Source organism: Hydra vulgaris, chromosome 12 (genome assembly GCF_038396675.1).
Source record: "Hydra vulgaris chromosome 12, alternate assembly HydraT2T_AEP".
NCBI classification, from domain to species: domain Eukaryota; kingdom Metazoa; phylum Cnidaria; class Hydrozoa; order Anthoathecata; family Hydridae; genus Hydra; species Hydra vulgaris.
The window spans coordinates 50352501-50366541 of NC_088931.1; the positions used below are offsets into that span (position 1 = coordinate 50352501).

At 27.2% G+C, this 14041-nt stretch overlaps 1 protein-coding gene across 1 annotated transcript in view; it reads right to left on the reverse strand.

The window, feature by feature from the left end:
- LOC105845853 (uncharacterized) overlaps positions 1-14041 on the reverse strand; it is a 201050-nt gene that overhangs the window by 158898 nt on the left and 28111 nt on the right. The window contains exon 3 of the mRNA XM_065813584.1: positions 6165-6291. Within this exon, the coding sequence (XP_065669656.1) occupies positions 6165-6291 (127 nt within the window). The remainder of the gene's footprint in view (positions 1-6164; positions 6292-14041) is intronic.

Below are 14041 nucleotides of genomic sequence, written 5' to 3' on the forward strand. Positions count from 1 at the left end.
TTTCAAAACTATTTAACAAGTGCTTTTCAAAGCCTTGTTCTCCGGCCCGTTGGAAAGTGTCTTCTATTATCCCTAGGTTTTTGAGTCTTAATTAACAAACACTTAATCTCTCATTTTGAATCTAATAACTTTCTGATCATCAATGTGGATTTCGATCTGCTAGTGCTAATTTGTTAACAGTAATAACTGTATCGTGCATTGGATAGATGTGGAGAGGCTAAGGCTATTGCTCTCAACATTTCTAAAGCCTTTGATAAAGTTTAGCATGTTGGGCTTTTACATAGATTCTTTTCTTACCATGTATAAGGTAAAATCTTGAAGACTAATGAATTCTTTCTTACTAATCATAGTATAAGTTATCCTCAATGGAGAGCACTCTTCTTCCTTTCCTGCAACTTCAGGGGTTCCTCAAAGTTCTTTCCTTGGCCTTATACTTTTTTTAATTTACATAAACAGGCTTTTGCATAAGAGGTGTGCGGTTGCATGACTTACATGACCACACATATAATACTTTGTTTTGACAACTTGGCCACGGTTCTTTGCAAGTTTTGACAATTAGCACTTTTAAAAATTGCGGTAAAAAAATGAAGCAAAAGTAAATGCCATTTTTAATTTTATTGATTCCATAATTACAATTAAACTGCTACAAAATTTCCTGAGTACTTTATTGCAATTTAATAAAAGGCGGTCATTAAAAAAATATTTAGATCAGAGTTTATGACAAAATGTGTACAGTAGCCATCAAATAATCATTACAAACAGTTTTATCGTGGAAATAAAATTTCTATTAAGAAAAAATTACTTAAATTACTACTGCGAACTAGTTTTAAACTATCCCAGGACACGACAAACGGTTTTTTTAAATGCTCTTAATGAACGTTGGCGTTAGTATCTCTATTTATTGATGAAAGAATATAATAAGAGATTTATGTCAAATAAAACAGTTTTATTTTCAAATTATTTTTGTTCTAGTAATAAGTTATTAAATATATCAAAGATGCTTGGTAGGTTTAGTTAACTTTTATTTTTTTAAGCTTTTTTTTTACGCACTTGCAAAGTGCATGCAAATTAATGATAATTAATATGCAATAACCTTATGATTGTGAACTGTTATCCATTGATACAAAATAATGAATTTTTCTAATTTTAGTTCATTAAATTTATTTACTAATAAAAAAACTTATGCACTTAAAAGAAATTAAAATAAAATAAAAGTTGTTTTGACATTTCTTTTTTAAAACCTTTAAAAATAATAATACCAATTTGAGTATTTAATTATAAATTAATAAAAATATCATATTATTGGTGTTATTAAACGCACTATAAAAAATAAAAACTATAATAAACATAATTCAGTATATTTTATTAGGTTATATATATTTCAGCAAAACTTAAAAATTCTATTTAAAACTTTTAAAAGTGCTTTTAAGATGCAAACATTACTTCACTTTAAGAAACATTACTTCACTTTAAGAAAAGTAAGAAAATATAATATAAATATAAATATAAAAAAATATATAAATATAAATATATAAATATATAAAATAAATAAATATATAAAATAAAATAAATATAAATATATAAAAAAAAAATAATATAAAACAAATAAATATATAAAATATAAATATATAAATATAAATATAAAAAAAAAACCAAGCATGCAAAATATTATTTAAAATGAAGGAATTCACTTAAAACTTTTAATGTAATTGCTAATTACATAAAAGTTTTAAGTGCAATAATAATTCTTAAACATTATTATTGCTTTCTTCAATAAAAGAAAGCAATCATAATGTTTAAGCATTGTTTTTCTCAAAGTAATTAGCAATTACATTCATTTTAAGTTAAATTTTGAATGCCTTTGTAAACAAATGCAAAAACCATACTAAAACATGATTACTTTATTCAATAGTGTTTAAAGTTATTTTACTTAAAAGAAGCACTGTTATAATCATGTTTGGCATGGTTTTTTTAAAAGTCTCTGAATTTAATTGTTTTTTATTTTAAATATATGTTTTTTAAAATGAATAAAAAAGTATCAATCGCAAAATTATTTGGAAAAAAAATTGCTGAAGTAATGCATTTGTTTTGGAAAACCTTAAGTAAACACGCAAATATTTGCACAAGCAAAAGTAAAGAAACATAAAGTTTGTTTTTCTCTCTTTTTTTTAACAAACATGCACACGTTTGACAATTTGCTGCATCCTGTATTCTATTAACTTTTTTGTAAAATTTAAAATTTACACCGCAAAATTTTATTAAATTTCACTTTTAAACAGTCTAATTTACTTACATTTTTGAACATCATGCTGTGTCAAATATATCAATTTCTAAAAAAGTAAATAAATAATCTGAAGAAGGGGGGGGGGGCAGACGCCCTAATGGCCCTCCCTCTCACTATGAATCCGCTCTTGTATTAGATTATTTATTCATGGGAGAGAATGATAAAGATTGATAGAGCTGTGATAAATTTTTTATTTTAACCTTTGCTTACAATTAAGTTTACATTAAATAATAAATGTTTTAATTTTTTTTGTTTATGTATAAATAATGTTTAAAATTTTTTTTAACTGGTTTTTCTTTTATTTATTTTGTTATTCTTTTTGTCAAGTTTTTTTTTTTTTTCAAGATTTTATTCTCTTTTCAGTTTATGGATTGTTTATTTTAAGTTAAGGTTGCTTTGTTTTATTAGCATCTTTTATAAAAGCGCAAGTTATCAAAACTTGTAAAGAGCCGTGGTTAAGTTGTCAAAACAAAGTATTATATGCGTGGTCATATAAGGCGTGCGACTGCACGCCCTCAGGCTCTTACGCGAAGGCCTGATTAAGTAGCTGTAAACTTTTACTCAGAATTTTTTTTTGGATAATGGTTATCGCAATAATCTAGATCTTTCTATATTTATGAACGGTAATGTACTCAATGAGTTATGTACCTTTTGTTTTTTAGAATTTACTCCTCCAATCTTTCTTGAAAACCATATATCAAATCCATTACAAAATTAGCATCTGCTAAGGTTGCATCTCTTTATTATGCTCACTTATTCTTACTCTGAATTCTATTCTTTATCTTTATAAATCTCAGATCTGTCCCTGTATGGAGCCCTGTTGCCATATCTGGGGCAGATCTTCCATGATGTCCTTTTTCTTTTAGACAAGGTGTAAAAACACATTGTAAACATAGTTGAACCTACTTCAACCGTCACATGGTTGTAATGTTGCTTTACTTTCTCTTTTCTATAAGAACATTGGGCACTAATGGGCACTGTTCTTTAAAGCTAGCATCTCTTGTGTCATCTACTAAAATTCATTCTCGTGTTTTAAAGTTTTTGCTAGCTAAGAACTATTTTGTTTTGTAAGGCCTACATGCATACATACATCAACTGCAAAGATATGAAGGACTTTTAATTTTAAAGAATTCTAAGGACTAATTAAACAGAAAAATAATGTTTTATTTCCATTATTCTTCTTTCTTTGCTTTTTGTTACTTTTTTTATTGTTCAAGTCACCTTTTTTGACATGCAAGTTTCACACAATTAGTCTTCAAAAGTTTTCTGATCTGTTAATAAGGTTTGTCCATTGATAACACAAAGAAACATTTTCAAAATGTGTTGGATGCACAGTTTCTAGATGAAAACTATGATGAATAACAATTAGAAAGTGCTTGTAAATGGAAATCTCAAAATACTTTAAACAGCTTCCTTGCTGCTTACGTACCTTAATTTCTATTGTGAGCTTAAAACAACTATAAAAAAAGTAGAGTTATACATCTTTTTTTGTGAGAGTTGTACAGCTTTTTTTAATTTCGATCTTATGGTAGAATGACAAAGTAACATTCTCAAAAAGGGGTGAATGCACAGTTTCTAGATAAACACTAAGATGAACCACAGTTAGAAAGTGCTTGTAAATGTAAAAGCTCAAAATGTCCAGGTTTTTGTTGTTTCTATAAGAGATAGTTCTCATCTCCCGATTGGCTTTCCTAGATCATGTTTCAATGAAACATTTCAGATCATTTTATAAAATAATAATCTTTGATAAAAACTATCAATTTTTGTTAACATAATTTTGATAAATATTTTTCATGATGCTAATTGTTATTTGAAAACTTTGATAAGCATGATAAGACTTTAAAAAATATTGATTATGTTATTTATTAAATAAATGTTATTAATTAACTAGTCTATAATTTATTGCACATTAATTTTCATAAAGTGTTTTTTTAATTTATTTGGCAACATTTTCTAAAACCTTATGGGCAATAGTAGGTTTTAAGAAGTGCAAAACGTGCACATCAAAATTATGTTTAGGCATGTGGTTGAATGCACATCATATGACTTTTTAAGGTTTCTTTAAATTATCTACATGTCATTGTACTTTGTTTTTACTCACAATATAAATGAAAAAATGCCAAATCAAAGTGAAAATTGGTCAACTTAAACGCAAAAAGGTGTACACCAAAGAAAAGCTACAGTTAAGCGGTCTAAAATAATTTTATTTTTTTCTTGTTACGCTCGCGTCAGTGGAGAATTTTTAAACATAAGGAATATTTATTAGCTTCATTGCATACATCAAATTTGCATTAAATAAAATTTTCTTTGGATTTAAACTTAATATCTCCAAATAACCTCGTTTATTGTGGAATTTTTAATCACTTTTTCAAATTTAAACTACGGATCACAACTTTGTAATTGTAAGCTGTCGTTTGTTGCAATGCTGTCTAAAAAACCTGCATTATTTAGAAATGGAAGAATAAGTTTACTCGATAATAAAATGATTACATAATCAAGTTTTCAAATTTCCTGACTTGCACTTATGAAAATCATATGAAAGCAGGAGTTTTTTGTTCTGATGTTTTTCAGAAATAGTTTTGATGCTGGTATAATTTTCAACATTAATGTTTTTCAAGCAGAAAGAAAATTAAAAAGAGATAGCTTGATCTTTTTATTTAATTAACACAAATTTGGGAGATCATCTTTCTACAGTGAATGCAAAATATTTCCATTTTACAAATGGAAATATTTTGCAGATGGTTTGATAAGTCTTTTTGAGTGTTCATATAAACTCTGAGTATTTTTTTTATGCAGACATTTTATTTAATATAATTGCCAAATGCATCCACCATGTATTCATGTACTCATTGAGATACAATGATCTGCCATGAAATTTCAAAGTTTTCATTTGCTTATGCTGAAATCTATACACCACAATCTTGACAATAAAATTGGCTGTTCAGAAAATCATCATTTTAGATTGCATTTTCTAGGACACAATGTACTGGTTCACTTGAATTATTCACAAAGAGAGCTGCAAACTAATTTAAATGAGTTTGAATCAAAACACTTATCAGCCAAGCACTCTTTAAACATCACTATATATATATATATATATATATATATATATATATATATATATATATATATATATATATATATATATATATATATATATATATATATATATACATATATATATATATATATATATATATATATATATATATATATATATATACATATATATATATATATATATATATATATATATATATATATATATACATATATATATATATATATATATATATATATATATATATATATGTATATATATATATGTATATAAATATATGTATATATATATATATATATATATATATGTATATATATATATGTATATATATATATATGTATATATATATATATATATATATATATATATATATATATATATATATATATATATATATATATATATATATATATATATATATATATATATATATAATTAAATTGATAAAAAGATAAATTGATCTGAGAAGATAGTCTAAACTTCTTGTAGCAACAAACAATAATGATGCTTTTTAGCTGTAGAGTCAACATCGGGTCCAAAAATGACATTGATAGAACAATTAGTAATATCCAAAAATAACAAGCCTAATTTTTTTTTGAGAAAAGCATTTCAGTAAAAAATCTTAGTGAGGAAGCAATCACTAATATTATTAGGAAAGTCACAAATATAATCTTTTCCTTTTTACATTGACTGTCTATATAGGTCACTTAGAGCTTAAATATGGTAAAAAACATATTAGACTACAATTTTGAATAAAAATTACAATTAAGATAAAAAACATAAATGTACACAAAAAAAGACTATATAAAAATTTCTTACATTTTTGTGCTTGAATGGTGGTAAATAAGAGTAAGCTATATATTTTTGCATGGTTTATTTTGCATGGTGTACTACTTGAATACTTTACTACTTGAATATTTTTAGTGTAGAAACATTTGAATAAAACCTGAAATAAACAGATTATAATGCAAATTTAGAAGTGCAATACAAAGAGTAGTATTTATTTTAGAACAAATTTTTCAAAAAAAAATTTCAAAAAAGTTTAAAAGAAAACCATTCATTTTCTGAATACAAAATGATAAAAAAACTTTAAAAACTTTTTATATTACTATATTACTCATAGTAATCCATAATTGTATAAACATTTAATGATATGTAATCATAATCATATAATGCATAGTTACAATCATATAATGCATAACTGTAATCATATTATGATATATAATTATAATCATATATTGCATAATTATAACCATAATTATAATCCATAATTATAATCCATAATTATATAATTATATAATGCATATAATGGTATATAATCATAATCATATAATGTGTAATTATAATCATATAATGCGTAATTATATAATCATATGATATATAATTATAATCATATAATGCATAATCATAACCATATAATGGATAATTATATAATGCATAATTATGTAGAGGTCTTTAAAAATCAATAAACTGCTTTATCACAACTCAGAAATGTGTTCTGTATAAGAAAAAAACACTTGATTTAAGTAATTTTTGTGCAAAATTTTTATGGATTGCTTTTAAAAATTTATTGTTGTATATAAAATATAAAATGTCTTTAAGTTATAGTTTGGCATTGGGCTAATCATAGACTTGAATTATCATTAAGTAATATTGTTACAGAGACTTCAGGAATTAAATAAATATAAAATTAAATTATTTTTTGATAAGCTTTACAACATGTATTTTGGCTTGACATGAGGTGTGGTTTGTTGGTAAACCTACAAAAATTCTGTCAACTGCCAGTCTTCCTTCAAGAGGGGATGTTCTTCAAAAGTTGCTTTTTCACCATTTAGAAGAGAAACAAGAACTGAAAAAAAGTATATGGGCAATAATTATTATATGAGAGTGGAAGAATACCAACTCAAAGAATTGATAATGCAAAAAGAAAGTTAAAAAAATTACCTGCTGCTGAAAAAACACAGAGGATCAAAATTGAGCAGCTGTCAATTAAAAGAAGGAATTTTTTAGGCTGACCTTGATGTTCTTAAAAGAACAGAGCAATTATATATTAGTAGAAAATCACTTAACTAAATATTTTTCCATTTGACACTGTGTTTCATCAACAAAGATTCATCAAAACGTTCCTCTAAGAATGTACCTGATAAACAATATATTGGCATAACAGAGGGTGAATGGAAAAAACGTTTTGCCAATCATAAGCAATCTTTTAAGAATAAAAAGTTTTCAAAAGACACCATGCTGTCAAAATATATATGGGAATTAAAAGAAAAAAATATTGATGATTTTTTACTGAATTGGTCTATCCTTAAAACAGCGCCTGCATATAACAATATTTCCAAAAAATGCATACTATGCCTACAAGAAAAATTTGAAATAATTACACATGCAAATCAAGAATGCTTATTAAACAAAAGAATTAATTTCTAAATGTAGGCACAAAAATAAGTTTCTCCTAAAAAACTATAAAAATAAATGAGTTCAAATAATATTTACATTAACTACCCTTTTTAAAAAAACATTTAAAAAAAATAGCATAAGTAATCATTTCTAAAGAATTCTTTTTATAATAGTGTCAGCAAATTCCACAAATGTGTGAAAATTTACAGTAGTTAAGACATTTGCAACTTCCTGTAATTTAATTTTTGGTATAAATTGAAGTTTTATTAATTTGATCATTCATTTCTGATGAATCTTTGTTGATGAAACACAGTGTCAAATGGAAAAAAATTTAGTTAAGTGATTTTCTACTAATATATATATATATATATATATATATATATATATATATATATATATATATATATATATATATATATATATATATATATATATATATATATATATATATATATATATTACTATTATATATAAGACCACAGTTACAAAACAAAAACTAGTCAGCCCGTATTTTTCAAAGTTGATTTAATTTAGAAGAGTTAATTTTGAAGCTCTTGATATTTTTGGCATTTTCGATGTCAGACAGCAAGTTATTCCAAATATTAACAATCCTGAGTGAGAAAGAGTATTTACAGACATTGAGTTAACACTTTAGTTTGCGTAATTTGAACTTGTGATCTTGAGCAACAGCAAGATCAAGACTGTAATCGGCATCCTTAAATGAACTATATAGCTTGATATTGTCAGCAAGTAACATTAGAGAGCAATTAAGATCTTTTATTATAGAGGGTAGATCATTAATATATAACAAGAATAACATTGGACCCAAAACGCTACCCTGGGGAACTCCACTAAGGATGCTGGTCGGATTGGATAGTAAACTTCCAACCAAAATCCTTTGATATCTGTTGGAAAGAAATGCTGATATCCAATGAAGAAGGCTATCTATCATACCGTACATGCAAGTTTTTTCAAAAGTTTTGGATGAGGTACAGAGTCAAATGATTTTTGAAAATCAATGTACACCACATCAGTAGTTAAATTGCTATCTAAAGCTTTATTCCAGTCAGTAGTTGATTCTAGAAGATTAGTGTACGTAAATCTTTTGGATAAAAAGCCAAGTCGATTAGGTGTTATTAGATTATTTATATAAGGATAATCAGCAACACTTGAACTAATAATACTTTCTATGACACGATAGCTAGTATATGTGAGGGAGATAGGTCTATAATAGTTAGCATCTGAAGTGGATCCTTTTTAACAATAGGGGAAACTGAAGCTTGAAGCCACTATTTTGTTAACAAGCTTGACGTAATACTTGATTCAAATATATATGAAAGCGGACTACATATCATATGTGCTAACTGTTAAAAGTATATTTGGTATACCATTAGGTCTAAATGATGTGCTAGGTCTGAGGTTTTTTAGTCTTTAATAAACTAACTTTGCAGAAAAATACTACGAAAATACGAAATCTACAAAATCAATATTAATATATTCGCTAACAAAAGTATTTGTTTTAGGCAAGTTTCTGCCATGTACCACAAAAACACTTTCAAAATGTTTGTTTAACACTTCAGCGATTTCAACATTGCTAGTAATTAAGTTGCTATTGGTTTTTAGGGGATATATTTTTTTGGGTTGTGTAGATTTTTATTTACGTAACTAAAAAACTTACTAGAGTTAATTTCTTAGAGTTGTTTCTAATTTTATTCAAATTTTTCATAATTTTTCTATGAGTGATGAGTGATCACAAAAACATATAACTAAACTTGCATGTATGGAAAATGTTTTGGATATCCAGAAAAACTTATAGTTAAAAAATATCTGAAATTCTGAAAATATCCAGAAAGAAATAATCCCTGTATGGCAGAGATTGATCGGATTTTAACAGCTGGGGAAGCACGGAAACAAGTTTGAGAAACTAAAATGGAAATGAGGCATTAAAGCAGTAAAGCCAAATTGATGGAAAAACTGAACTTGTTCCTTCTTCATCAGCAGTTGTCATTGTGAGTGAAAGTAGCTCTAGTTCTCAAATAATGATAAATATTAGATTTTTTCCACTTCCAGCATATGTGGTTCAACAAAAAAGAAGATAAAAGTTCTATCAGATGTGTTGTATCATCTCTTGATCGGGTTAATATTTCTAATCCCTATGCACTCTTCATGGTTGGAACAGTGGCTCCGGCTCTTGGTCACTCAGTAAAAGATTTATCATTGTCCTACAGCACAATCCATAGAACAAGGTTATTAGTTCGTGAAGTACTATGTCTGACAAGGCCAATTTCTCTCCTCATGATCCACTTCTTTTGCATTGGGATAGAAATCTCTTACCTGATATCACTGTTGGTCAACAAAAAGTGAATACAACTGCCATTCTTGTGACTGGTAGTGGGATGGAAAAATTGCTGGGCATTCCAAAGATTGGTCAATGTACAGATGAGCAACAGGCTGATGCATGTATAAAAGCTCTTGAAGATTGGAAATTAAATGAACATGTTCAGGGACTGGTTTTTGACTCTACTTCATCCAACACTGAGTTGAACATTAGTGCCTGCATAATAATGGAGTGGAATCTTAATTAAAATGTTATTTGTATAGCATGGAGGCACCATGTGTTTTAAGACACACTCTCAACCATTTTTCACAACTGAATTTGGAACCAGTGGAGGACCTAAATTGAGAGTTTTTAACAGTTTTCAGAAACAATAGCCAGCAATCAACAAAGAGCTGTTCTCTAAAGGAAATGAAAAACTTTTTAACTGTTATTTTCTTATCAAACTCCGTGAATAAATGTTAATATACTACTGTGAAGCAATTAAAAGTCAAAAACCCAGGGATGAGTACTTAGAACTCTTGAATTTGCAACTACAACATCAAAGTTTAATGGAAAGTTTCAGGCTCCAGGTGCAACACAAAATGCACATTGGATGGCCAAAGCTATATATTGTCTAAAGATATAATTGTTTCAGGATCAACTTGTTATTACTCTAAGGGAAAAAAAAGTAATAACAAACATAAGTCTTTTTGTGGCATTTATATATGGATAGTTTTGAAATGAAGTCCTGTTAGCTAAATGAGCACCATTCACCTAAATGAGCAAACAGTTTTGAATAATAAATGAACTAAAGTAAAAATCCAACCTTAATAACAATAGTATAACAATTAAGTAATCACGCTTATTTAATGTTTGAATGAATGAACTTTCTATCTGTTGCTTGCTATTTTGCTTGACTTAAGGAAAACGAAACAACAAAACAATGACAATAACATAATAAAAGTTTTAAGTTAGTTATAATTAAACTTCAATGTCATAATATTTAAAAAATTCATAGCAAATGCAACTTATTTAATGAATGCATTTTTTTTTAATTATATATATTTTTAACTATTAAATTTATTGCAGATATATCTTTTAAACCTAATTATAATATCTTATAAAGGCGCCATAACACCATAAAAATTATCAACTTTCAGTAAAAGTTAAATGAACAGAATTGTTAATACTTGAATTCAAATCAAAGTTAAAGTAACAGTAACTATACTTATTTTTTTGTATTCAAATATATACATATACATATAGTAGTTACTAAATGTTTTAAATAAATTTATAAATTTTATATTTTAATGAATTTTAAATTAAACAATTTCCAAGCATTATTTATGAATAACATAATATTTGCAATTTAAAAGAGTATTTTAAACATTAATATTAAAATCTTGAACAAATTAGTTTTTTTAAGTGTAACTAAAGTCGAATACGCTTACGTTTATGGCAAAATTCATGTATTCAAAAAAAATGTCTTTTGCAAAAAGACCCCATTTCATCGAATCTTTATCTCTAGACAAAACTAAACAAGGTGAACACAAACATAAGTGATATTTAAAAATAAGGGGCCCAGGCACCGGTTTATAACTGAGGGAGGAAGAGTGAGAAGGAAAGACATCACTAGAAGATTGCTTGTCTACTCCCTCAACTTCTTATCTTCTGCCAACCCTGCTAATCTCTACCCCCTGTGGCCGCAAAAAAGTGTTATCCTCAAAAAAACTCTTAATTTTTCTTGATTATCTTATATTTAAATATAATCTTTTGTTTGTTTATCACAACTTATTTATTTTTTGATTATTATTTGTACACGGGTAATTCCACATCAAATCACCCAGTCTATTGAACCATGTGTCTTCTTTTTGTGTTATATTTTGACACATTATTCCTAACTATAAAAAAATATTGCATGCAAAACTTCTTCTTAAAATGTTGAGCGGTTGACAAGATACTGCAATTTTAATATTGACCTGGTTTTCCAAAATGACCCGGTTTTCATAACATTCTGAAAAAACATTTTTATTAAAAAAACAGGAAATAAAAATGGCAAAACTATGAAAATAAACATATATAATATTTTTTTGACGCTGAATTCAATAAATGCACTTAAAATGCTGAAATATAAAAGGAACATGCTTAAAAATTAATAAAACAACTAGTTTCTATAAATCAACTTTGGGGCCCAATATCTCAAAACACCCCCGTCAATTTTTTTTTTTGCTGTTAATATTTTCAGCTGCTTATAATCTTATTAGGCAAAAAAAATCTAACTGGAAAAACAACTGAAACATATAAAACTTTAATTTCAAAGGTGTGTTACTTTTTCAAGAAATTCCCAAACAATATTTGTAAATAAAATGAAAATAAGTTAATCGTAATTTAAAAAGTTACTTGAATAAACAAGATTTTCAAAGGTATCGAAGATGTAAGTTATTTTGACTGTGTTTGTAATAGTTCACAATATTGTTCCCATTTTACTTGTACTTCTTCTATTTCAGCTTTTTCAAACACATAGTTTCTACTGGAACTAGAGCAAGCTTGTGGAACAGATAGTTTTTTCAATATGTTGATGTTGGGAATAAAACAGTAGTCTTCTCTTTCAGGCCAGTTAAAATAGATTGATGGACCTTTCGGGTGAAGAAATTTAACTTTAGCATCAACTTCTTCTAGGTTGGTTTCAGTTACAATGCCGATCCACCACTTATCATCATAGACTACAGGTACATAACCTCCTAAAGTAACAGTATCAATTTGAAATATATCTTGTTTCTTTTCAAGATTGTGGATTATTGTACAATTAGTATCCGTACTAGACCTCTTTGCCCCAACCCTGTTATCTCCAAGATGAATAAATTGATGAAAGCTACGCGTACCAGGTAGAGTTGTTACACCAGTGTACCTTTCTTTTTACTCTTCACGTTGCAATTGTAAGTCTAATCCCTTTATGTAAATGAAGTTAACAACCTTGATTTTCTCAATGCAAAATTCATACATAGCTTCTGAAGTGAGAATTTGGTTTCTGTATGGTCGTTTTAAACTTTCTTGTGCTGTTAATCTTTTTACAGTACCACCAATCCCATCACATGGTGACTTTCCGTGGGACGTGGCAAAAAAGTTCCATTCAACTTTAAAGGCAAATTCGCTCTCTAGTTGGCATAGATTGTAAAAGCTTTTACAATTTTTGTACTGTCCTGCGCAACCATTAGTGAAAAAATGGAATATGGACATATTGAAAAATTTTATTTTTAATACTGGTATGATTAGTTAAAATATTTTGTACACGTAAGTTACATCATGTGTAATGTCGTCTGATATAAAACAGTAAGAAATATGTTTCAGTACACCTTTATCATCTTTATAGTTGGTTAAGGTACTGTGATTGAGAGCGAGCAATAAAAGAATTAGCTTGTAGCTTTTCAAAGCAAGATACTAATAGTTCAACAAATGCTGGAACATCTGCTGTTAAACTCAATAGTGTTGCATGATCAGTAGTTTCCCATTGCCTGTAGTGTATCTCAAAATCATCTTCGTATTCTCCAAAAATCTCATATAAATATTTGGTAAAGGGTTCTTTACCAGGACAGTTATCACACTGTGAAAGCATGCATTCTTTGTTTTCTACTGAACAAACGGTTTTCGAAAGTAAATCCTTATACTTTAGTCCAATATTTAAGGCATCTACTAGCAATTAAGCATTTTGGTGATAAGAACAAACACAATTAGAGTGTGTACCGCTTGCACCTGGCAAAATGCACCACTTTGGTCTAAGTGAAGCAAATTTTGAGTAACTTATTTGTATTTCTGGATTGTTTTCTTTGTATATTACATATAGTTCCTTTAAATTACACAAAAGCAGTTTTTTTTGTTTATGGACGTTCTTTTGAATGCTAACAATGCTAACATAATCTTTTTTTCCAGGCATAGTTCTACATAAATCACTAGAGTCATAAAAAAATTTAACAGAATCTTC